The sequence below is a fragment of the Meles meles genome, chromosome Y (genome assembly GCF_922984935.1).
Source record: "Meles meles chromosome Y, mMelMel3.1 paternal haplotype, whole genome shotgun sequence".
NCBI classification, from domain to species: Eukaryota; Metazoa; Chordata; class Mammalia; order Carnivora; family Mustelidae; genus Meles; species Meles meles.
Window position 1 is genome coordinate 5489251 of NC_060088.1, and position 26782 is coordinate 5516032.

The window sequence follows — 26782 nt, forward strand, 5'->3', positions numbered from 1 at the left end:
GAGAGCCACAGATTAATCTCGGTCTTTACATGCAGAAAACAGGTTCAGCTTTTCTCCTGCCCTACCGCAAGCAAGCGCGTTGGCAGGGATCAGGAGAAACAGAAGTCTGGGCCATAAAATAATACATCGTCTTTGGAAGGGAGGAGAGTTGACTGTGAATAAGCTTTCCAACAGGCCAGGGGGAGCATCAAAGGGAACACGAGTGTCCGGACAAGCATCGTTCTCTGTCCTACACCTGCAGAGAAGCAGCCTCTTAAACCTCCCAAGATGATGCTGAGTCCACGTCACCGGGAACTGGCAGCTCAGGTGGCCTTTCCCCAGGCTGACGTTCACACGTCTTGCAGGAAGCTGCTAACACTTTTATTTCCAGTCCGTACTGAAAACCCTCTGCTGCGTTGCTTTGTTTTGTTTTGTTTTTTTATTTGTTTATTTACAGCATAACAGTGTTCATTGTTTTGGCATCACACCCAGTGCTCCATGCAGTACGTGCCCTCCCTATTACCACCACCTGGTTCCTCAACCTCCCACCCCCCCCGCCCCTTCAAAACCCTCTGGTTGTTTTTCAGAGTCCATAGTCTCTCATGGTTCATCTCCCCCTCCAGTTTCCCTCAACTCCCTCTCCTCTCCATCTCCCCATGTCCTCCGTGTTATTTGTTATGCTCCACAAATAAGTGAGACCATATGATACTTGACTCTCTCTGCTTGACTTATTTCGCTCAGCATAATTTCTTCCAGTCCCGTCCATGTTGCTACAAAAGTTGGGTATTCGTCCTTTCTGATGGAGGCATAATACTCCATTGTGTATATGGACCACATCTTCCTTATCCATTCGTCCGTTGAAGGGCATCTTGGTTCTTTCCACAGTTTGGCGACCGTAGCCATTGCTGCAATAAACATTGGGGTACAGATGGCCCTTCTTTTCACTACATCTGTATCTTTGGGGTAAATACCCAGCAGTGCAATTGCAGGGTCCTAGGGAAGCTCTATTCTTAATTTCTTCAGGAATCTCCACACTGTTCTCCAAAGTGGCTTCACTAACTTGCATTCCCACCAACAGTGTAAGAGGGTTCCCCTGTCTCCACATCCTCTCCAACACACGTTGTTTCCTGTCTTGCTAATTTTGGCCATTCTAACTGGTGTCAGGTGGTATCTCAATGTTGTTTTAATTTGAATCTCCCTGATGGCTAGTGATGATGAACATTTTTTCATGTGTCTGATAGCCATTTGTATGTCTTCGTTGGAGAAGTGTCTGTTCATATCTTCTGCCCATTTTTGGATATGATTATCTGTTTTGTGTGTGTTGAGTTTGAGGAGTTCTTTATAGATCCTGGATATCAACCTTTTGTCTGTACTGTCATTTGCAAATATCTTCTCCCATTCCGTGGGTTGCCTTTTTGTTTTGTTGACCGTTTCCTTTGCTGTGCAGAAGCTTTTGATCTTGATGAAGTCCCAAAAGTTCATTTTCGCTTTTGTTTCCTTGACCTTTGGAGACATATCTTGAAAGATGTTGCTGTGGCTGATATCGAAGAGGTTACTGCCTATGTTCTCCTCTAGGATTCTGATAGATTCCTGTCTCACGTTGAGGTCTTTTATCCATTTCGAGTTTATCTTTGTGTACGGTGGAAGAGAATGGTCGAGTTTCATTCTTCTACATATCGCTGTCCAGTTTTCCCAGCACCATTGATTGAAGAGACTGTCTTTTTTCCATTGAATACTTTTTCCTGTTTTGTCGAAGATTATTTCACCATAGAGTTAAGGGTCCATATCTGGGCTCTCCACTCTGTTCCACTGGTCTATGTGTCTGTTTTTATGCCAGTACCACGCTGTCTTGGGGATCACAGCTTTGTAGTAAAGCTTGAAATCGGGTAACGTGATGCCGCCAGTTTTGTTTTCGTTTTTCAACATTTCCTTAGCAATTCGGGGTCTCTTCTGATTCAATACAAATTTTAGGATTATTTGCTCCAGCTCTTTGAAAAATACCAGTGGAATTTTGATCAGAATGGCATTAAAAGTATAGATTGCTCTAGACAGTGTAGACATTTTAACAATGTTTATTCTTCCAATCCAAGAGCATGGAAGGGTCTTCCATCTTTCTGCGTCTTCTTCAATTTCTTTCATGAGTGTTCTGTAGTTCCTCGAGTACAGGTCCTTTACCTCTTTGGTTAGGTTTATTCCCAGGTATCTTATGGTTCTTGGTGCTACAGTAAATGGAATCAATTCTCTAATTTCCCTTTCTGTATTTTCATTGTTAGTGTATAAGAAAGCCACTGATTTCTGTACATTGACTTTGTATCCTGCCACGTTACTGAATTGCTGTATGAGTTCTAGTAGTTTGGGGGTGGAGTCTTTGGGGTTTTCCATATAAAGAATCATGTCATCTGCGAAGAGAGAGAGTTTGACTTCTTCCTTGCCAATTTGGATACCTTTTATTTCTCTTTGTTGTCTGATTGCCGTTGCTAGGACTTCTAATACTATGTCGTACAAGAGTGGTGAGAGTGGGCATCCTTGTCGTGTTTCTGATCTCAACGGGAAGGCTGCAAGCTTTTTCCCATTGAGGATGATATTTGCTGTGGGTCTTTCATAGATAGATTTTAGGAAGTTCAGGAATGTTCCCTCCATCCCTATACTTTGAAGCATTTTCATCAGGAACGGATGCTGGATTTTGTCAAATGCTTTTTCTGCATCCATTGAGAGGACCATGTGGTTCTTCTCTCTTCTCTTATTGATTTGTTCTATCACATTGCTTGATTTGCGAATGTTGAACCAACCTTGCAACCCAGGGATGAATCCCACCTGGTCATGGGGGATAATCTTTTTAATGTGCTGCTGGATCCTGTTTGCTAGGATCTTGTTGAGAATCTTTGCATCCATATTCATCAGTGATATTGGTCTGAAATTCTCCTTTTTGGTAGGGTCTTTGCCTGGTTTGGGGATCAGGGTAATGCTGGCTTCATAAAAAGAGTCTGGAAGTTTTCCTTCTGCTTCAATTTGGACAGCTTCAGGAGAATTGGTGTTATTTCTTCTTTGAAAGTTTGGTAGAATTCCCCAGGGAATCCGTCAGGTCCTGGGCTCTTGTTTTTTGGGAGGTTTTTGATCACTGCTTCAATCTCGTTACTAGATATCGGTCTATTCAGGTTGCGTTCCTTTGTTTTAAGCTCTGAAACCAAAGACGGTTCACTTAGGGGCATCAGCTAAGGACGATTCTTCCAGCATAAACCAAATTAAATGCTCAAACAGGATGCATTCTGTGGAACATCTTTTCAAAATAGGCCTAGTTTTTAAAAGCTAAGTTTGGCATCTGGGTGGCCCAGTTGGTTAAGCGTTCAACTCTTGATTTCAGTTCAGGTCATGATCTCAGGGTCGTGAGATCCAGCCCCGCATGGGACTCTGTGCTCAGTGTGGTGTGGAGTCTGCTTAGAGCTCTCTGTTCCACTCCCTCTGCCCGTCCCTGCCACCCTCCTCTCTCTCTCTCCCCCCCTTCGCTCTCTCAAATAAATAAATCTTTTTTTTAAAAAAGCTCAGGTACATAGATCAGGTACGTCCGCCATCTTCCATACAGAAACACAGGAGGACCAACACGATGCTTGTGTCTCTGTATTTCAAAATTTTTTAACTAACCCAATAAGCAATACAAGAAAAAATAAGAGGGGGGTAGGTATATACCAATTTATTGCGAAAGTTGCGATCCTTATTTGTGCCCAAATGAGGGTTCCGGGCATGGCCAGCCTGGTAAGGACGTACCTGATCTATGTAACCACTGACATGTTAGTGACTTTATCGGAATAAAACAGTCGACACTGATTCATCTTTTGATGGACCTATACTATATCAATGCCATGATTTAGGGTCTAGTACGATCGTTGGATAGGCCCAAAGTGAAAGCAGGAGGAGAGCCGGCCCAGCTGGGGGCCGGGGCCACACGTATTTCTGCTCCCAACAACCAAATCACCCGAGCAACGGCTTGTAGCCTCAGCCTCAGCCCTCGTGGCCTGGGAGCGGGACCCGGTCATTGCCACCGGGGACGGGGCGCCCCTTCCTAAGGAAAAAGATGGCACAGGCTTCGCACGAGCAGAGAGAGGGGGCGAGCAGATCTCCCTGTGATGGCTCAGGGCAGTAAGAGGGGAACGCGCAGGCGAGGAGGACGGTGACGGCTGGTTCTCTGCCGACTGCTCAGAGTGATGTGCGTGCACACCGGCCGGCTGGGGAAGCGTGTTTGTCCCTGCACGGCCAAGGGCTGGGTCCCTGAGAGACATGAGCCATCAACGCCACAACCCTCTCCTGAGAGTGAGCATGCAGTGTGAGCCCCGGGCAGGACCGTGAGGGGACGCTGCCGGGGGTTCGTGGCCTACAACGTGGCCGTGAGCTTCACGCAGGCTGTGGCGGGCCCCACGCTGGCTCATGCACGCCTGCCCGGTGGCACTGTCAGACGCCCCCCCCGCCCCCCGGACACGGAAACTGGCCTTCGTTCAGGGGCCGCCCCACGGGGCAAGGGGAGACATCACCGCGGACCTATCTATATCTATTTTCAAAACACTCGTCCTGTTACACAAGGCTCACTACCCAAAACGCACTGTCAGGTCGATAGTCTGTTTCTTCTATTTCTAGTCAGTTCTCCACGAACGACCTGTCTCTGCAGAAAACCGAAGTTAAGAGCTACTCTATAGAATAGGGACTTCAGGTCTTAAAAAAAAAACCAAAACCTGTCATATTTAGCTAAGCATAGGTTTAAATTGCAAGTCTCTCAATAATTAATCATTTATGCAGGCCCTTTGTAGAATATCTCCCTTATCCCTGGTGAAGCAGACACACTTGAAATTCACACTGACTGTTCAGCGCTTTAAACAAAGAGCGTCTTTTAATTGATACTGCCTCTTGAGGACACCGCACCTGGAAACAACAAGGGTTTTACAAATGCCTTTTCAACAATCCTCCTAAAAGCATCCTATTTTTATGGTAAATGCTAATACTTACTTAGTAAATGATCTGTGAGAACAGAAAAGGCTTCCTAATAATAGACTTTAGAAAACTTAAAAGGGGTTCGGTTTTGCAAAAGTGATTTTACGTAGTTTATAATGAGAGGCGTGAACAGGACGAAACTTCAAACCCATTAAAGAAACATCACGTGGCAAGAAGGGGAAAGCGGCAGTTATTTTGAATTTGAGATGCTGTCCTTGCGCCAGGTGTCCCCAGCTCTTGTGCAGAAACCAGGAAAACTGGACGGACTACCCAGATTTAAGAGAGTAATTCCTACGGGAGCGCCTGAGGGAAGGGGCAGGGACGGGTGCGTTCTGGGAGACGGAGATGGGAGTGGTTGCGCGAGTGAGAGCAGATGTGGACGACAGCCAGCGCGAGATTCAATGGGGCCTTGCTGTGGATGCGGTTTCACACAGTTTAAAAATAACTGACCTGTATTTGGACATCAAACGTACTCACTGTGAGTCCAAGAGAGGAGGAGAGAGATCCCTCTTTGTACTTGCAGAGAACGATGCCCAGTGATGAATTCTATTTGACTCTTTATACGAGATGCCAAAAAGCAGCAAAAATTTGTGTCCTGGGATATTCTGAGCGTCCCCAAAACAGGCCATAGCACAACAGAAGCGGTTTGGCTTAAAAGAACGGGGTCACCGTTACCGGCAGAGGCAAGTGTCGCTTAGCACCGGGAGTTAAGGGCTCTGGAAACTGCCTAGGAACGTCACCTCTTACATCCGCTCAATGGTTGGGTAAACTGAGTCCCCATCTTGGAAAGAGAGCTATTCTTCCATCCGGGCTCGCAAGACACTAACCACCGTGTTGAAAGTCCACGCGGTGACCCTGCCGGCCTTGCACAGAGCCAACAGGAAAACCACGACGCCCGCGCCTCTGCATGCGTTTTCAAGGGTGCTTCCCTCTGCAGCCCGCGTTCCAGGGATTTCCGTCGATTTGTTCTTGTGTCCCCAGGGCCGCTTACTGACTTACTCTTGGTGGACAAAAGGACCAGTACTGGACTGAAGTTTGCTTCCTACATGGCCCACGGAATAAGAATGACCTGTTCTGCCCTGGAAGGAGTTCCCCGGGCTGATCGGGCGGGCCCACTAACACTGGCAGATGGTCTGCGGGGCGCAAAGGGCATGTTCGGATCGTTTCTCTTCTCTTGTAACGGAGCCTTCTTGGACTGACCCCCATCCCCACGCTCTGTCCCCTTTCCCCACGCACACAGCGCTTGCCCCCCATGAGTTAACACAGTTCCCTTCACGTGGGCTCTGCCCCTTACCTTTGTAAAGGGTCTTGGGCACCTGGCAGGTGTGTCCACATCCGTTCGAACAACATTTCTTCACCCCGGAGCACTCGCTGTCGGCTTCGCAGCTTTCCACGCAGGCGGCGGCGAACCCGCTGGCCTTCTCAGGGGCCGGGCAGTCCCCCTGCTTCACCGACAGGATGTACTTGAGGAACTCACAGCTCGTCAAGCATTCGTAGTTCTTCTTGGGGAACAGAGGCTGAAGGCAGAAGAGGAAAAAATTCTCTTTTTTAAGGATTTTTTTTTTTTTTTTACTCAATCTCGACACCCAACGTGGGGCTCGAACTTACAGCCCCAAGATCAAGAGTCACATGCTCTCCCGACGCAGCCAGCCGGGAGCCCCGAAAAGGAAAGTTCTCTCGTTAAAGACACAGGACGCCCGATTTCCAAGACATCAGAAAGGAAGGTGAAAATTATTATTGGGTGAAAGTGTCCTTGGAATGTCTTACAAAATAAACGATTTGTTTTCTTTCCCCCCTTTAAATGTATATTTTAGGCTGATCTCTGAAAGGAATCCAGCCCGCGAGTGGTAACTTTGTGCGCACTGGACAGATATGCAGGAACCATGCACGTGAGCGCTCCAAGCTCACACAGCTGATGAGTTCGTAAAGCATCTCAGAGCCGTCGAGGGCCCCTTTCGGACTACAGAATGCACACGCGGATTGTCGTTCTCTACAGAGTCACTTGTGTCATGTGGTCAATGGTAGTCACGATGCCTTCGCCGTGCGTCTCCGTAAACTGTGCAGTTCTCACAGCAGTGACGCCGGCTGCTGTCTTGTCAAAAGCTCCTCTAAGCCTCCGTTCACTGAACGGGTTTTAGAAACACCGGCTTCTAGAGCTACCGTGCACATGGGACCTCGTGTTGCGATGGAATTATCTATCGGTCAGGGACGCCGTGATGGAACGTGGGTCAGGGTTACGTGTGTGTCACAGTCTGGTTCTGGAGAGCATCTGGCTGACGGCATGTCAGTGCAGCCCAGAATCAGTCACACGCTCGTGACAACGAGGATTCCCAGATTTTCTGAGAGACCCACATTACGGAAAAAGTGCAAAGAGTGGCAAGAACCCATTACGAAATGCATCTTTCTCCTTTGGAAAAACGGTTCAGGACAGCATTCGGTTACCGCTCGAACATGAGAAGCAATCGGGGGTAACGGCTTCCTTCTGCCACTCCAGTGGGAGCTGCTGAGCGTCCCTAAAAGGAGCCCCACCACGAGGGACAGAGGAATGACCTCCCACGTGGCCCTCCTTTTGCTGATGGATGGTGGCTGACAATCAGGCATCACGGTCACCCTAACTTTCAGCCTATCCCTCCTCCTGCCCTGATAGCTCACCGGGACCCCAGGGAGGCCGGGCTCTGCCTGCCGTGACAGCTCAGTGCCCCCCTTAAGCAGTGCAAACAGTGGCCTCGGCGCTCCGGGAAGGCCTGTGCTTTCTCCACACAGGGAGCAGGACATCCTCGAGGAGGGCACACCGTTTGTGGTCAGATGTCAAATCCGAGTCGGTATGTAAGAAATCGAGACGGTAACACAGGCAAGCGCAAACTAGGGGTAGAAGGTGAGTACCGCGGGGCTACGTGCCAGCCGGCTGCTCCCACAGATGACTCCCCGGGACTCGGGACTGGGAGCGCCTGGTCACACCTGGGGAACACCTGCGGAACGCCCGGTAACACCTGCTGCCGGCCGACTGCGGCTCTCTGCCATCTGGTGACACCTGGTAAGGCCTGCCGGCCGCAGCCCGCGACACCTCACCTTTGAGAGTCTGACCCTCCAGCCACATACGTAATCCCCAGGGACGCCGGCAGGGGGGCCGTCGGCCAGCGAGGGTCTCGAGCACTGGGAGATGTATGTTGACAAGGGGCTAAAAAGGAAAGGAAAAAACCTCTCCATCGCCCAACTCCCTGGTTTAAGGGAGGAGACAAAGGAAGGTCTCTGACTCACTTCAGGGTAGCGGGTTAATTATAGGCCGCTATTTCGCATGTTGATGGTGACCAGAAATCTCCTTGAAAAGCCCGAGCCTGGTAACTTCAGCTCGAGGACCTATGCCAGGAGCCCCGGCTAACCACGTCGCCAACGCAAACTGTTCTGCTGCGCTTGTCCTGCCTCGTTCCCCCAACGATGCTGCACCAAACCTGCCGATGGGGGCGCCTGGGGGCTCGGTCCGTTAAGCGTCCAGCTCTTGGTTGCAGTTCAGGTCACGGTCTCGGGGTCCTGGGATGGAGCCCCGGGTCGGACCCTGAGCGCAGCGGGGAGTCTGCTTGAGGACCCTCTGCCTCTGCCCCTCGCCCGCTCCTGTGCGCGCGTGCGCACTCTCTCTCTCAAGCAACTAAATCTTAAGAAATAAAAATTAAAAGTCTGTATATGAGTTATGATGGTGAATGCTACACCATGTGCATTTAAACGGAATTAAACGAAAATCTACGTCAGAGCCAGAAACACGTGCGTCCCGTTCCAGACGCGGGTGCTCCCTGATAGACACGAGGTCTTTCTGAAAGTGTCAGTTTAATGTTCCTGAGGATCCAACTCCCTGTGACCACAAGGGAAGAGCGCACACTCTAACGCAAGGCGGAAAACTGGAAACGCTACCTACAAAAAGTGCAACCCCAAAGTTGAAACGGCAATTGCGGACGTCCAATAAGTTATTCACCCTCGGTCAAAAGAGGGTCTCGATCTAAGAACTTCCCAGGCACAACTTGCCAGGAAGGTCACGGTTTCCATACTGAAGGGTCACACATCTGTAGCCAGTTAACTTTTTCAAAACTTCGGTCACAGTGAAAGCATCAATCCTTCAGGCCTTTCTCCCTTCGTCGATGTCACAGCTCATTTTTCCGGGAGCCGCTAGCTGTGCTCTCCTTTGTTCGCTTTTGACTCTCTACATGCAGGCCCAACCCAAACTTGGGAGTCAAAGCAGGGTGGGAAGGGAGCTGTAACCGGAATGACGGGCGTCTGCCCGTCCTCCTCTTCCACCAAAATGTACACGGGACAGGGCGCTGCAACTGCTTAGTTACCAGAATTACTTGGCCCGCACGGGCTGAAATTTCCAAGTAGAAATAATTTTATTAAACCTGGCAAGTGTTGACCGCTGGCTCACTAGGAAATCACCGTGACTGAGTCTGTGCCATGGGATAATCAAATCAGCTCCCTTCCAGCTTCCCATGTGAACACAGGGTAGGACTTGACATTCAGATAACGAAGTACGGGGCCGCCTGCCCCTGTTACTCGAACGATCTGTGTGCCAACCGCCACGCCCTTGAACCCCGAGCGGCGGAACGCAGAGACCATGTCTCCTCACCTTAATAATCCACTGATGTAACAATACATTATATGTTTATTAAAAAATTATAAAAAATAATAATTTACTGACGGAGCTAATGGGGCAGAATTAGAAACAAAAACAGCAGCCGACCCAGATGGGAAACACTGGATCCCGATGAACACAAGAAGGGTCATAACGAGCGTGACGGTTCAGATCTCCCGGTGGATGTGAGAGGTGTCCCGTTACGTTTTCAACAGCCCTCCTTTTTGGGATGGCTTCGAAAATGGGGACTCGTGTGTGTGTGGGGGTGTGTGTGTGCGTGTTGGATTGTTTCGAGAACCATGGAAACAAATGTGGGAACAAAATAAGTTCATCTTTGCACCAGAGCTTTCAAGACTGATCCATGAGCCTGCAACAGTACAGACAGCGTGATGAATATTACATGAGACGGTGCACAAAGGACCAAGGTCTATTATGCAGAGCGGGCCCACAATGGGTGCTCCCTAGCAGTGGGGTAATGGGTGTCTCCTTTCTTTTCCCATGCCACAAGTTAACTGTCGAATATTTCCAAATTCTTCTGTGATTCTGACCAAAATGTTTTAAGATCCACAGACAGAAAGCTGGCCTGCTTCCTCTGCAGTGACCATCTGCAACTTTCCAGCACGCTGCTGCCAAGTCAGCACGGAAACCGGCACGCGGGAACGGTGCCCTGCCGGCCCTTACGGGAAAGAAAACGTCTGAGTTTTGAGGATCCGCTTACAAGGACAGGGACTTGGTACAACAATCTTCCAGCAGACTTCTGCCAAACTGTTCTGCGGTTTATGTCTGTGGAAGGCAAATTTGGATGCTCTCTATCAGTTACCTTGGATCGGTATCTTGGATTGGTTGAAAAACGATTAACCGTCTGACTATAAATCGGAGAATGTATGGTTTCCATATGCAGGTCTCTCACTATGCCTTTGAGCGTAGCTTACTGGGAATGTTCTAGTTGAACCGAATGAGGACCAAGATGAGTGCAAGTCGGGAAAAATGATGTGTGGATATTAGTACTCTAGATCCAAAGAAAATGGGTAAATTCCTCTACTAATGGCCAGTTTAAGTCCCGTGAACAAAGGTCATTCGGTGTCAGTGAAGACACTTCTGACCAGGAAGCACCTTCTATCTCTTGTGATATTCCAAGTTAATTACTGGTGGGGGGTGTGAAAAATGTAGGAAGGGGGTGAGTTATCCAAATCATTAGGACTAGGATGCCCATCGGCTTCATGGTGAATGAGAGCACGTGCAAAATGTCATACTACTTCTTTATAAAAATATATCCAGCCGTTGAGGCAAACTATTCATTGTAAAATTAACGTATCTGTGATGCCTGTATAAAACTACTCATATGAAGCACTGCTCTTCCAGGATCCTGCATTTTTCTAGAGTCGTCGGTATCTCATGGATGTCATTGTGCTCCCAAAGAAGGGTCGGATAAAGCAAAGTATGGAGTAAATGAAAACACTCAGGGGGGTGGTGGGATTAGGTGGAAAACTTCATAGTTTGTGGACTGTTACATATTCGTTAATTCTTACAAACCTCTCCTACACTCCATCTCTTAAAGACTAAAGTGTGTTTCTTAGTGCTGTATGTGGACAACATGCCAATCTCAACGTGCCTGGCAAATGATAGACATAAAGTGAAACCCTAACAACAAACAGTAGGTTAACAGTTCCCGGACACCTTAGTGAAAAGACACCATTATCTTTGTTTTGTTTGTGTGGTATAAAACGCAAGGACCATACAACGAAATAATTCATGCCGTAACCAACGAAGAACATAAAAACATTAAGTTCGTAAGTCATCTACCTGTGTTAGAAATCATACATATACGAGGCCTCAGGGATGGAAAGAACATTGCCCTTGGTGTGGAATTCAATTCAACAGAACCATATCATGCATCAAATGTAGCATCCTTTGCAAAAAGCCAGGCCTTGAGTGGGTTTTCCTGCTCCAGCCAAAAAGCAAACGCAGCGTCGCATAGAGAATCCCTCCGGCACGCAGTCTCACCAAGGCGCATCTCACCAAGGCCCCCAAACCCCCATAACCATTATTATTTCCGTCTCACAAATGATGAAACAGAAGCTTGGGGAGATTATAATTTATCCCAAATCACAAGACAAGGATGTGTGTGAGCCACAATGACAACTGATGGCTTTCTAAAGACCACACCATATCTCAGATATGGTGATAAGAAGATGGCTAAGCCAGCCGCCGTCCACCTGCATTCCTATGAGCATCGCCCTGGAGGGTGTAACTCTTGAAATACCCACGAAGAGAGGGAACGCACTGCGGCTAGGTTCTTACATACATAATAGATGGGAATCATCTGGATGACTGACACACACACACACACATATATATATGTATATATTTTATGTCTGTATTTCCCATACACACACACACACGTAAATGATATATGTGTAAATCAAAAGGACAGAAATCTTACCCAGGAATACTGATGAAAACAAGCAACACTGAAATATAGCTTGTGCTACTGAACTTCAAGGATGAAAATATAACTTTTCAGACACCCAGGTAGAAACCTCAGGTGGATTCCGATGGAGAAAATACGGTTTCCTCCCAATCGATTTTTCTCTACAAAATTTAATGTCTGGAGCCAATACAGCAATAACTCTATAACAATAAGTAAAATAAACTATATATATGTATATACATATATATAGCTTATACACATAAAATCATATTATCTATAGCTTATATATATAATCATATCTATTTACATATATAAAAAAATCAGCTGTCATTCACAAGTATATACGACAGAAACATTCTCAAAGACCAAAAAAAACTCAGGGACTATACGGCACCCATGGGCCTTTCTCACTAAACAATGCAGTGCCAAATTCAGCCGTTCTAAAGACAGGCAGGCGACAAGAATAAATGGGTTAGTACCCAAAGAAAATGATGCATATACTTATGTGATGAGAAGTCTGTGCAATTCGATTTGGACTTCATGTGTAATGGCGGGCAAAGTTTGCCGTAAGTGGTTTCAAAGAAAATGGTATGTATGGATCCTTTTTAAAACTACAGTAAGATATGATCGAATTGTTTAAAAAGATTTTAAGTCACCTCTATACCCAACATGGGGCTTGACTCACAGCCCCGAGATCCACAGTCACGTGCTGCAGTGACTAAGCCAGCCAGGCGCCCCAAGATATGATCGAATTTAGAAGCCAGGTATAAAGAAATTATTAGCATAATAGACTCAATCATTTTGTCACTCACGTAAATATAAAACTAAAATTGAAAAAATTAGGAATTGTGGTCAAGGAAAAGTATTCAATATGATAAAACTAAGAATTAGGAAATAATGTCAGAAAAATTGGTAGATAGGAGTGGTGTGGGGAACACCTAAGTAGCTTACATTGAAGTTAACTTGAGGGCATCAGTCAACAATCGGGCAAATGTAAAATATTTAAAACAATGCTTTTGGTTTCATAATATTCTTCATCATCTCTTTCTCCCTGAAATTTGGGGGTTTCTGTTTCTTCTGCTATATTCAAATAGTATTAAACATCAAGCATCATTAAAAGCCAGCATGCACAGAAATGTCAGGTAAGGTGTCTGCCTAATGGTAACATATCGAGGTCCCCAAGACTGCCCCCAGGTCTGATCATTCACAGCGGGGACTCACAGGACTCAGCATAGAGTCATACTGTGGGCTCTGATTTGCTACAGCACCATCAGGAACTGGGAAAATGTGCACAGGGAGCAAACCACGGACGAGCTTCTGGGAGTCCTCTCACAGCGGCCATCACACAGGATGCGCTCGATGGCTCCTGCAGGACTTGTGACAACACGTGAGAAATGCTGCCACCAAACAAGTTCAGGAGAGAATCTGCGTCCAGAGTTTTTACTGAGGTTGGGCACGAAGGCACCTGCTGCTAACCGTATAAACATTATATGGTTAGCACGTCCCCAAAACCCAGACTCCCAGGAGGAAACAGGTGCCCATCATAAACCACGTTGCTGAGCTGACAGTTTAAGACCAGGGAGCACCTCTTGTCGGTTAAGGAATCATGTGAAACCTCCGCAGACCTAAGTTCCCACATGCTGGCCAAGGGCCAACTTTTTTTTTTTTAATATTTTATTTATTTGGAGAGAGAGAGAGACAGAGAGAGAAAGATCACAAGTAGGCAGAGAGGTAGGCAGAGGCAGAGGGAGAAGCAGGCTCCCTGCCGAGTAAGGAGCCCGATATGGGACTCGATCCCAGGACACTAGGATCATGAACCTGAGCCGAAGGCAGCCGCTTAACCAACTGAGCCACCCAGGCGTCCCAAGGGCCAACGTTTTAATCAGGAATTTGTAAAGAGAACAGTCTTAGGTTTCCTACGGTAACTTTCCGCCCAGGTAAGCATGGCTCTCCCGGATGGCAGAATTTGGAGTCATGGTTTGGTTTTATTCTCCGGTGTTCATACGAAGTTTTCAATGTGCACATATCATTTCTACAAAATAATAAAAACATTATAATGTTTAAAAAAAAGCAACCAAGGGGCGCCTGGGTGGCTCAGTGGTTTAGGCCACTGCCTTCGGCTCAGGTCATGATCTCAGGGTCCTGGGATCGAGTCCCGCATCGGGCTCTCTGCTCGGCAGGGAGCCTGCTTCCCTCTCACTCTCTCTGCTTGCCTCTCTGCCTACTTGTGATCTCTCTCTGTCAAATAAATAAATAAAATCTTAAAAAAAAAAAAAGCAACCAAAACTGCCAGAATTTCTTTCAAAGAAAGAATTTAAATACCAAGTATGCATGAAATAGGAAAAAAGCATTCTCCTTTCAAATGTTTCTAATTTGTTCTTGTAAATGCAATTATGATTTGCCTGGAAACTCAATTATACACACTAATTTATTAGATGGGATTACAATCAGTTTGGTTCTGGGGAAAATTATGCACCTTAGCCATGAATAATATAAAATAGAAGAAAATCAGAAACATGCGTGTTAGGCAAGTCTCTTCCAAAGAGGACGTGTCCCTTTTGACAGATGACAGTCATCTTTCTTCGTTGACCTGCTTTTCTATTTGTTTGGAAGGCAAATGTGCCACCTTGTATGGAAAGATCAATGGTCAGATCTTCCACAGGGAGCAACGCTCCGAAATCTTGCTGGAAGATCTCTGGAAGATCCCTAGGCACATATGTGATTCCAGAAATTCAAAAACTCCTCGAGAGCCAGGGACAGTGAGGGCCCTCCAGTTAAACTCTCATTTCCCTCTCTCCCCTTCGGCCTGTATTTTGTTACCTGGAATTGCCAGGCATGCCTATGAAACAATCACCCCGTGGAAGGATTACATACTAATTCGTAAGCCAAACTGCCGCTCTAGGGGTTAGGCATGGAATGACGAGCAAGAGAACGTATGGAAATTGTGCTCTGCCATGCTTACTGTTTATACCGTTAGCAGCAAGCAGGTAATTCATCAAGGAGTTTAATTTGTAGTAAAATAAGGCAGACACAGCAAGTCATGAAAGTTCATGAGGTCAACAGAGGATTAGCCTAAGGGAATGAACAGTCACAGGGTAAAAGATGCAGCGTAGGGAAGACAGCCCGTGGCACTGTAATATTATTGTGTGCTGACAGACGGGGGCACAGGACAAGGTACACAGAACCTGAGTCACTACGGATACTCCTGGAACTAATGTCACACTGTGTCAACCATACTGCAATTAAAAAAATGGTAAATAACCCTTTAAAAAGGATTAGACAAAGAGAAAGCTCTTAAAAAAGATTAAGTCATGAGCTCAGGATCCTGGGATCGAGCCCTGCATTGGGCTCTCTGCTCAGCAGGGAGCCTGCTTCCCCCCTCTCTCTGTCTCTGCCCGCCTCTCTGCCTACTTGTGATCTCTCTCTGTGACAAATAAATAAATAAATAATCTTTAAAAAAAGAGATAAGCCATCAATATTTAGAGTGATGTGAATACAGAAAATGATGGGAAGGACAGAGGAATATTCTAGAAGGAGGGAATAGCAAATACATCAATCAGGCAAGAGCTATAGGATTCGGAGGCAAAACTAATTTTACAAGTCTCAGTATCTCCAAATACAAAAGCAGGATAATTATGATTACTGTGTACTATTACCCTAAGTATTAAGTATGCAAAAAAATTAGCAAGATTTTGGCACATCAAAAAGTTAAAATTAATGTTAGCCACTAACATGAGTATCAGAATTTTTAAACATAGTTCTAGACATCCTACAAAAAAACAATGGGAAACAGTACAGGTTAATTACAGATTGCCTAAAATCCCCATATCCGTCATTTCTTACAAAGAGGAATGACTTCTAGGGGCATGCAGCTGGCTCCATTGGCAGAGCACGTGACTCCTGATCTCAGGGTCACGAGATCAAGCCCCACATTGGGCATGGCGCCTCCTTAAAATTAAAAAAAAGAAGAAGAAAAAGAGGAACAGATTATGAAGTTGTGAAATGTAACTGTTTATTCTTTTATTATACTTTTAAGCTTCTAAAAGCCTTCCATCTCAAAGAATTTTGCAAACACTGGCCAACTATGCAAAACTGTCGCACCCATTCAAGGTACCAGTAGAATCATACTTAGAAAAGATACACACTTTACCGCCTGACACACTGAAAAGTTCTATGTCCCCAGTTTCATTGCTGGTGTGGCAGTTTCGCACACCAGCGCGTGTCCTACAATTCAACTCAGTTCTGACACCATCTACCTGCAAACAGCTTCAGATCCCACAAGGACGGGCTCAGTCCCACAAGACCACAACCTCTCCCTTCAGAGACCAGTCACAAGTCCAAAAGGAAAAAGAGAAAAAAGAAATCTAAAGAAACAAAACCAGAAATGATAGAGGTGATGGAGTTAGCCGAAATGGACATTTTGAAAGTCATTATAAATGGGCTCTGTCTGCCAGGGAATGTGGGAGAAAGACGCAGAAAGACCTCCATGGGACTTCCAGAAGTAAACATGAAGAAATGAAAACTATGCCCAAGAGCATCTTAAGAATGTCAGGCATTCTCTAAAGAAGGGAACTTGAAGACACACTGGTGAAAATTAGCAAAATAAAGCAGGGGTGGGGGGTGGGGTGGGGGGGGTGGGATGAAGAAAAAAACACAATCAGAAGACTCAAGTCATAATCCAAAGCCTATCATGTATAATTAGAGTCCCAGAGGAGAGGATACAGAGAATGGGATAGAAAAAAATATTGGCTCACGTACCGGGCCACCTGGCTGGCTCAGTCAGTGAAGTAGCCAACTCTTGATTTCAGCTCAGGTCATGATCTCAGGGTCATGAGATGGCCCCCATGTTGGGCTCTGTGCTGGGTATGGAGTCTGCTTGAGATGCGCTCTCTCCCTCTCCCTGCCTCTCGCCCTCCACCTGCTCACACACAGTCTTTCAGAAAGAAAGAAAGAGGAGGAAGGTAGGAAGGAAGGAAAGAAGGAAGGAAGGAATATCAGCTGACATGTAAAAAATTTTATTAAAACTATATAGCCCAGGGGCACCTGGGTGGCTCAGTGGGTTAAAGCCTCTGCCTTCGGCTCGGGTCATGATCCAGGGTCCTGGGATTGAGCCCCACATCGGGCTCTCCGCTCCGCAGGGAGCCTGCTTCCTCCTCTCTCTCTGCCTGCCTCTCTGCCTAGTTGTGATTTCTCTCTGTCAAATAAATAAAATATTTAAAAAAAAAACTATATAGCCCAGTTAGAATTAGAAGCATCTCCATGACCCCCAAGCTGAAGAAATAGAAAAACTACCCAATCACAACTCCATCATCATATTGCTTAAAACCAGAAAAAGCAAGAAAATCTTCAAAGCAGACAGGGAAATACAAAGACATTTTATACACAACAAGAAAAGGAGAATGTCAGAGATTTTTCTGAAAACATGTAAGACAGAAGAAAATGAAGAGAGATTTTTAAACTACTAATTTTGAAAAAAAGTCAACCTAGAATTCTATACCTAGTCAAATACCTTTCATGGAGGGATGGAGACAAACCCACAATTAGAGTTCTGCAATTTGAGTGATTAGGAACATGGGGCCTTTTCTTCTAAACACCATCCTTATCTGTTTATTTTCAGTCCTTACCAGCGACTGCATCTTTTCTCCGTACAGAATATCACAGAAGAAAACACAAAAGACGTCACAGAACTCACAGGCAAGTGTAAGTGAGTGCTTGGCAGGGAACCCCGACACCGCAGAGGGAGATCCACGTTCTTGCTATGCGGGCAGCCCCTGGGCCCGCGGCCTCAGCATTGCCCATGGGAAATGCAGGCTCTGGGGGCCCACAGCACACGCCCACTGAATCCAAACCTGTACGTCTGAACCACACTAAGGTGATCTGTGCGCACAGTGGAGTCAGGGCCATCCTGGATGCTGGACTAGGCATTCACAGGGACAGCGGGTGTCTCCGTGACTCATTCCTGGTTTCATACTCCAGAACTCTGGGCTTCTGACCCATGCTGACCCACTCTCCAACTTCACACACCTCACAGGACTCGTTTCCCCGAGCACACGAATGGAGTCAAGTCTTCCCAAAGGAAAGGTACTCAAAACTCATGTCCACAGATGGTGAGCCCCTGGCCACAGCCCCTTCTCTCCCCTTCTGCCACGCACGTGGTCTTGGTGAAGGAACCTAAACGTACACAAACAGTTGTGCGTATTGGGTCGGCATTTCTCCCCGTACTTTCTATCTGACAACCAAGAGTTGGAGACAGTGATGACTCCTTCTCCACGGAAACCCTCTGATCTGCTTCCAGTCACCTCATCAGGACAAAACTCCTCTTCAGCCTCTACCTCACTGACCTATCACAGAATTCAAAAATGTTAACCTTGCCTTTCCCTTCAGAGTAAAAATGGCTGATATCCACTCAATGTTTCCCATGTTCAGACACTGGTTAAGTGTTGTACAAGCATCTTTCATGAGATTTTATTTTACTTATTTTATTTATTTGCTTATTTTCATTTTACTTAAATTTGATGCTCTTACAATTTCCAGCCCATTCCCTTAACTCCTTCTACCTGCTCTGTCCCTCTTTTCCAGCCAGATAGGTCTTCAAATCATTCAGAATAATCTCCTATCTTCAGGGTTGGTTGTTTTTTTTTGTAATCAACTTGCAAGACTCATCAAGTGTCCTCTAGTTGAATCTCATATGATTCTATATTCCCCTGGTGTTATATAAAAATTTAATGAAAATGGCGTCTCCCTATTTCAAAAAATGAGGGGAAAAAGCCTACATTCCATGGAGAACATGTCCTGTTTAGTCAATAAATGACCGAACAACCTTAAGAAGTCACTCAGTAGGCTTGATTTTGTCATTCTGCTGGGCTATAAAATTTGATATAATGAGGATAAATTCCTTTCTAAGATGCAGGTAAAGGAAATCTCACAACAATTGTAAAACTTTATAAGCATTCCTTGAAACGTTTCATTCCATGACTCCCACTATCTGCTAAATTGAAAGGGAAACCAGGACAGAGTCCGCACTTTCCACCACCACCACCCAAAGATCACAATTCAGAAATACAAGGAACACTTCCATGTGTTACAAACATGTAAAAGGTAAAGGCTTATCACTTCTAAAAATGAAGGTTTACTATGTATAATAATAAAAGCCACCGTTTTTTGAAAATGAGCTCCATGCCAGTGGCCCCACGCCTGCACCCCATTTTACGACCACTCCTGGCCACGCACGGGATTTCAGCACAGAACGTGGAGCTTTCAGAAGAAACCTTCCACAAATTCCACCCTGACATCCCCAACACACCTGCGCTGATTCTTGGGCCTACCACCCCCTCGGCAGACACACGCACACCTGGGCATATGACATCGTTTTCTTGTTCAGCACTCAACTTCTTCCCATACATTTAACCCTTTCACTGCTGTCCCAGACACCAGAAGCTGTGGCTTCCATTCCTGAAGGGAGATGTCTACTGCGTGCGCTGGGTTTTGGAGCACTGGAAGGATAACAAGTTTTGCGTGTGAGAAAGCCCCCGTGATAGACCCCAACAGCTTTAGTTTCTGACGTGTTTTGTCAGGAGGACAGGAACATTCTATTGCCGGGGCATCCAAAGTCATAGGGAGCCTTGTTGTTCCTTTAGTTCCTCGAAGGGCCCTTAATTAACTACGATTTTGCATAAGCAAACCTCCCTTGCTGTTCAAGGGAGTTCAGTCCAGATGGCCGGCCAACAACATTATGTTACACACAGGCTCAGATTCTTTTCCTTTTGCGGGGAGCATGGCTTCCTCCTCCAATCTGTCCTGGGTCACAGAGCAGACTCAGGAGGGGAGCACCTGGATTCCAGATCTTCTTCAGGAAGAAGCCGTTAAACATGGGATCTCGGGCAGATAACACCATTTCCCCCTTGTATGTCAGTCCTGTTGCCCATTAAGTTCACCCAGTAAAATTCAGGCTTAACTTATAAGAATTGTTGTGAAAATCGAATATAAGAAGCTTCGGAAACATTTTGAAAAGCGAAAAAACCACAAAGAAAGGAGTCGGGAATCCTATCTGCGGTTGAGTGCAAACCTCCTTCCTCTTCCTGGGCGCACACCAGCAAGAACTGGGTCTCTCGGAATCCAGCTGGCCCCGGAACAGCTTTCCTCTGAGCCCTGAACACCTGTCTCCTCCGTGGATCCCGGACAGAGAGGGGCGTCTCGGCTTCTCCATGACCCTAGCGCACACTTCACACTGCCGACGTGTCCCCACTTTGGTGGGGACATCGTGAATCAGAAACGTCATCCCTAAAGATGAGAGATGGTGTGTCCTTCAGCAAGGCAGTGCCTCAAACTACCAGGTATCACGTTCCCTTAAAACGTAGACAATGGCAATTTGAAGACAAAATGATTTTATACCATTAAGAAAGGGAAAGAGTACTTTCCTTGATAACTTAGATGCCTGCAATTGTAAGAAGGGAATGTTTAAACGTGAAGAAATATGCACTTTATGATCAGGAAGAAAAATGGTGGATGGTGGTTTTTAAATCTTTAGAAAAATAGTAAGATGGAGATAACGTTTAATGAGTAAACAGAAACAGTAAAGCATGACCCACCCTCCTCCAAAACCTGACGTGGGGAGAATTCTCCCATGTGATCCAAAGAAGGCATCCTGCACGCTTCCGGCTCTGACACAGTCAGCTGTTTCTTCTAAGGAATAACGTCCCTCACCGCCGCAGCAGCTGGCACTGTAGAACGATGAGACGCGAAGTTAAGGAGATCCATGTGCGCGGCAGCCACAGACCCACTCGAGGTGAGCGATCGTGACCGTGCCTCCGAAGACCTCTTCTACGGAGGGAAACTGACGTTGTGACTACAATACCAAGAACAATGGAGCTTGTGTAGAAACAGGTGCTGGGTGTACAGGTCAGGAAGCAACAACGTTCTGAAGGGTCCGGCAGGGTCCTGGCAGGATGAGGACCGCTTCCTCGCGTAGCGCAGGAGGTGGAAACATCTGCAGGCGCCGCCGTAAGCAGCCTCAGCCTTGTGCACCTCCAGACCCGTCACAGGCCCTCAGCTCTGCGGCCACACGGCCCCAACGCGGCCTCCGACAGAAGCCCCGCAAGCCGGCGAGGCCGTGTTCCTACACAACTTCACTTGTAGCAACGGGAGGCAAACGGTGCCTTCAGAGACAAAAAAAGCTCAGAGAGTTTGCAAATGAACACAGTGGGTCCAACCCATCCAACGGTTCAGCCTTTCCACCGGAAGGGGAATGCACCGTGGAGTCCTTCTGGGTGTAAACGTTTACGAAGGGAAAGCATGGTAGGTTTATGAAAACGGGGATCTTGTAGGCACGCGGAGCAAGTGACGGGGGAAGCGAGAGGCAGACAGGATTGTCTTAGCGCTGCCTCAGTGAACAATGAGCCTCCAAATGCCAAAACGGGGATCGGTCTTCCAGGACCCAGTCTTTGTCAACGCGGGAGGCAGACGTGAATGCAACATTCAAGGAAACAAGACACGGAGAAGAAGACGGCCGAGAGGGACTGACGGGGAACAGGGAGCTCGCGTGGTGGCACCAGCGGGCTGAGGTCTGTGAACCGGCCTCTCCGGTTCCAGCTCACCCCTCCCGCCGGAGCAGGAGTCACCGTTGGTCCATGAGTCCCATTTCTATCAGCTGCACTGGGTCCAGCAGCCCTCACGGCCCTTTCAGAGAGAAGCGCTGTCCCAGAAGTGCGCTGTCACATTGGACACTGCTAGCGAGACAGGTTTCAGATGACCTCAGTGACACCTTCCTTCTGATGTCACAACGTCCACCCTGCATGACGGATCGTAAGGGGTCGCATGTTTATGAAGCCAACAACGTGGTCCACCTTGTTCCTCCAGATCCTACGACTGCACATTTTAATTCACACAGATGGACGGTTTGCGTAGAGCACAGAATGCAAAACAGGACCAGGAGGGCAAGTTACGGAACACACAACACCTGCACCAATACCCCGGTTTGTTGTATTTCTGACGACTCCGCTCTGGTCAATGCCTCAAGGGGCCTGAACCACTGCTTTTTATTTGCTTTTTGTAGCTGACACAGCTCAGAGCGAGCACCACTGAGTCATAACCGTCCCCTGATGTCATCACCTCCCTTTGCGTGTGTGTGTGTGCGTGTGTGTGTGTTGGTGGCTGTTGTGACTTGCTTCTAACCAGGAGAATATGGCAAAGGGGAAGAGGTGGACCTCCGGAGACTGTGTTGTATTATGGAAAGCTTGGTCTCAGCACACTGCGGGTCGAGAGGTCTCGCTGGCCTTGAAAAAGTAACTATACACGTTGTGACCGGCCTGGCAGGGAGGGTATGTGGTGAGGAACTGCAGCCAACCTTCAGATGTGAGAGTGGCCTCCAGCCACCGAGAGAATGCGACCTGAATTCCACAACCGTAAGGGATGCATTCTGCCAACAACCACCATGAGCTTGGAGGCAGACCGTGAGCAGAAATAGCTGAGCCCACAGATGAGAAAGCAAGCTCAGCAGACACCCTGATGATGGCATCGTGGGACCCTGATGCAAAGAACACCTTTAAGTCATGTCTAAACTCCCAATGCACAGAAACTGTGAGATAAGAAACATGTATTGTCCATGGAATGGGAAAATATATTCACAAATGATACTACCAAGGGCTTATACCCAAGATCTATAAAGAAATCCTCAAACTCACCACCCAAAAAACAGATAATCAGATTAAAAATTGGGCAGAAGACATGAACAAACACTTCTCCAAAGAAGACATACAAATGGCTAACAGACACATGAAAAAATGTTCATCATCACTAGTCATCAGGGAGATTCAAATCAAAACCACCTGACACCAGGTAGAATGGCCAAAATTAGCAAGACAGGAAACAACGTGTGTTGGAGAGGATGTGGAGAAAGGGGAACCCTCTTACACTGTCGGTGGGAATGCAAGTTGGTGCAGCCATTTTGGAAAACAGTGTGGAGATTCCTCAAGAAATTAAAAATAGAGCTTCCCTATGACCCTGCAATTGCACAAAGATACAGATGTAGTGAAAAGAAGGGCCATCTGTACCCCAATGTTCACAGCAGCAATGGCCACGGTCGCCAAACTGGGGAAAGAACCAAGATGCCCTTCAACGGACGAATGGATAAGGAAGATGTGGTCCATATACACGATGGAGTATTATGCCTCCATCAGAAAGGATGAATACCCAACTTTTGTAGCAACATGGACGGGACTGGAAGAGATTATGCTGAGCGAAATAGTGAAGTAGAGAGAGTCAACTATCATACGGTTTTGCTTACTGGTGGAGCATAAGGAATAACACGGAGGACATGGGGAGATGGAGAGGAGAAGGGAGTTGGGAGATGAACCACGAGAGACTATGGACTCTGAGAAAAAAACTGAGGGTTTTGGAGCGGCGGGGGGTGGAGGGTTGGGTGGGCCTGGTGGTGGGTATTATGGAGGGCACGGAGTTCATGGAGCACTGGGTGTGATGCAAAAACAGTGAATTCTGGAACACTGCAACAAAAACTCATGTTGTATTTTATGGTGACTAACATAACATAATAGGAAAGAAAGGAAGAAAGAAAGAAAGGGAGGGAGGAAGGAAGAAGGAAAGAAGGAAGGAAGGAAGGAACGTGTGTTGTTTTAAGCTTGGGGTCATTTGTTAGGCAGCAGAGATAACTAATATAAAGACACATGAAATTGAACGCCAGGTCAGCATATGCTTTCTGGAAAAGTCTGGACAGAATCCCTGAAGAAGCCAAAATGTTCTGGGGAGAATGGATGGATGATACGTCAGCTCCCTTGAGGGAGGACAGAAACCATGACTGAAGCGGGTGTCCTACCCCCACCACCCAGAAGGGCTGGATACAAAGCCACGGGAAGGTTCTTCCTCTGTGGGAGTTCACACCCAACCGTGAGCCTAGCGGTGAGTGTCCTTGCAGAGCAACTGGGCTGAATAACTTGGGCTCTCGGCCAGTCGTCGGTATCACTCGAGGCATCCCAGTGTGCGCCACTACAAAATGCTTCAACGACTGCGCGACCGTAGCCCTCGGGTCGGAAGCGCTCCCAGCAACACGGCCTCATCAGGGAAGCTGGTGCAAACCACCACGGGCCAGCGACCGCCACCAAGCGCTGAGCAGAACTTCCTAAGCCGCGTAAAAGTGTGACTGGGATGATCCACACCGGACCTGCTCCCGCTGAGAAGGCCCCTGCACTCCGCTCTGCAACCACGGGGAACACTGCGCTTCGAGAACCCAGGAACGCCGTGACCCCCGCCGTTGTATGAGGGAAGTCGAGTCACGGCGCACTCGGATGCAGGGAAGGTGTGCGGCCGGGGCTGCCGCTTCAGGCTCGGTCCCTCTGCCTGGGGTGGGGCCGGCAGACCCGACGCGTCCCCACAGAGTCGCACTGCACGCTTTGCTCTTCTCCACGCGTGGGGACGGTGAGCGCTGTCCTGCCGCGGGCACCTGCGTCCTACACACAGATGACGCTCCTGTCACCCGGCTCTGCATTCGGACGCTCAGGGTGGACCCTGCGCACCCTCCGGTTGAAACCCGGGCGGCGGGGCCCCAGGAGCTCCTCGTGCGGGGGCTTGGACAGGCTCCCGCCCGCCTCCTGGTCCCTTCAGAGGCGTCCCAGCCCAGCACTCCGGGCCGTGCCACGGGGCCTCCCTCCCCGTCTGCCCTCCCAACCCTGGACATAGCTGCTGTGGTCACTGGTGTGGGGTGGGGGGACTCTCCCACCGCTGCTCCCCAGCGGCCTGGAGGAGCCGGTCGCGCTCTCCCTCTTCTGCGGGGCCGGCGGCAGGCCAGCCCACGGCCTCCTCGCTGCGCCCGATAGGACCCCAGGCTGGACCCGAGCCTGGACCCCGACGGGCCCTGGAGGAGCCGGTCCTGCAGAGGCTCCCGCCCTCCGCGGCAGCACGGGGGTCCAGGCGGCCGCTGTGCGGGGCAGGAACCGCCTCTATTCCCGCCCGCAGACGCCGCGGGGTCCAGCCTCCCGCCCAGCACATGGGCCACCGGGACGGGGAGCGGAAAAGGCCGAGAACCCGCTCCTCGCAGACAGCACGAGGGCGTCAACAGCGCGCTGACAGACACCCGGACGACAGCGGGGACGGAGAGACGGGGGACAGCAGCGGTTTCTACCTCGAAGACGGTCCCCGTCTCTACGCATATGTCCTAAAGTTGCTTCCAGTCACGCAAGCGCTGCGGGGCTCGGCTTTAAGGCAGCTCAACAGTGTTTGTCCCCTTCCCGTGAGTGACTTCTCAAGACCCGCGCGGCCACCCTCCCGGCGGAAGGCGGCGGCCCTCGGTGCCACTGGCCCGGACTTCGGGCCGCGCGGGGTCCCCTTACCTCACAGAAGCTCTGGCATTGCTGCTTCCGCGGGTCCCACGACTCCCTGCACGGCTCCAGACACTGGGGGAGAAGCAGAAGGACAGACAGCGCGGGTGAGACACAGCCAAGGACAAGCACCTGCCCCTGCCCCTGCCCTCCTGCTTCTGCTGCGGCTTTGCGCAGGGCGGCTCCCGGGCATCACCCGCGCCTGCTCCCTGCCCCTGCCCGCCTGCTTCTGCTGCGGCTTTGCGCAGGGCGGCTCCCGGGCATCACCCGCGCGGGGCGGACGGCGCCTGAGCGAGAGCGTCAGGACGCAGCAGAAGCCATCTGCGCCCCCGCGACTGCAAGAGCCTGGGCGGGGGGGGGGGGGGGCGCGGGACACGGCGTTCACCCTCGGACACGCGCCATCTGGCAGAACCGCCCGGACGAGAGTATCTGCGTTGGGTGAGAAATGTTTCCTAGGGGCGCCGGCTGCTGGGTGGGTGGAGCACACAGCTCTCCGTCTCGGGGCTGGGAGTTCGAGCCCCACCTGGGCTGCAGAGAGGACGTCAAAATAAAATCTTAAAAAAAAAGTTTTCTAAAGGTGGTCGTCACAGATGAATTTTGTTTTTTTCAGGAACTTTAACATGAACCTGCTTTACAATTGGCACCAAAGGACTGTTCTCTATATAGTCTGCAGGGAATGGGTGAAGTTGCTTCGTATTAAATATCTATATATAACGTCACTGTTCACTAATCTTTACCTCAGTGGGTCTCACAGCATTAACACACACCCAGTTTAATTACTCTATTACAGTATTTTGAATACATCATAACATAAAACATAATATAAAACATAAAAATATACCAAATAAATATTAGAATATATTAAATAAATTAAATTTACCAAATAAATATTAGAATACATTAAATCTACTGAAATATATGGAATAAACTCTGAGTTTCAGAACAGAGAATAAAGTCTGAATATGTGTTTAAAATGTATTACCATATACGGTAACAAATCAAAGTTTATAACTAGGCTCCATTATTCATTAACAATCATAATAATAAATAGTTAATAATGTATCATATATATAAAAGTATGTTACCTATATTAAATGTATGTGCATTATATATGTAATACAAAGAATAATTGTTGAAAAAAGTATATATACACGCATAGATACTTTTCTGCCATATATAGGAGGATCTATAGTACTAGTACGTGTACCTGTATATAATTTATTACTATATATAGTACTTGTACAATGCATGAAATATAAAGATCACATACCGTATCTGTACTGTATACATACTGTATCCGTTACATACACGGTACTACCACACCATGGAACTCTGCATACACACATATATGTGCACCACAGCATTACACAGTCTGCATATACCATATATACTACATGAAATACAGTAAGCTTATATAATTGATAGCACCGTATGTACTATATACAACATACAGTA

At 47.8% G+C, this 26782-nt stretch overlaps 1 protein-coding gene across 1 annotated transcript in view; it reads right to left on the reverse strand.

Annotated features, from left to right (window-relative positions):
* LOC123935782 (anosmin-1-like) overlaps nucleotides 1-26782 on the reverse strand; it is a 174796-nt gene that overhangs the window by 52556 nt on the left and 95458 nt on the right. Inside the window, exons 3-4 of the mRNA XM_045996590.1 lie at nucleotides 25340-25402; nucleotides 6251-6473 (exon numbers count right to left, since the gene is read on the reverse strand). Coding sequence (XP_045852546.1) covers nucleotides 6251-6473; nucleotides 25340-25402 — 286 coding nt within the window. The remainder of the gene's footprint in view (nucleotides 1-6250; nucleotides 6474-25339; nucleotides 25403-26782) is intronic.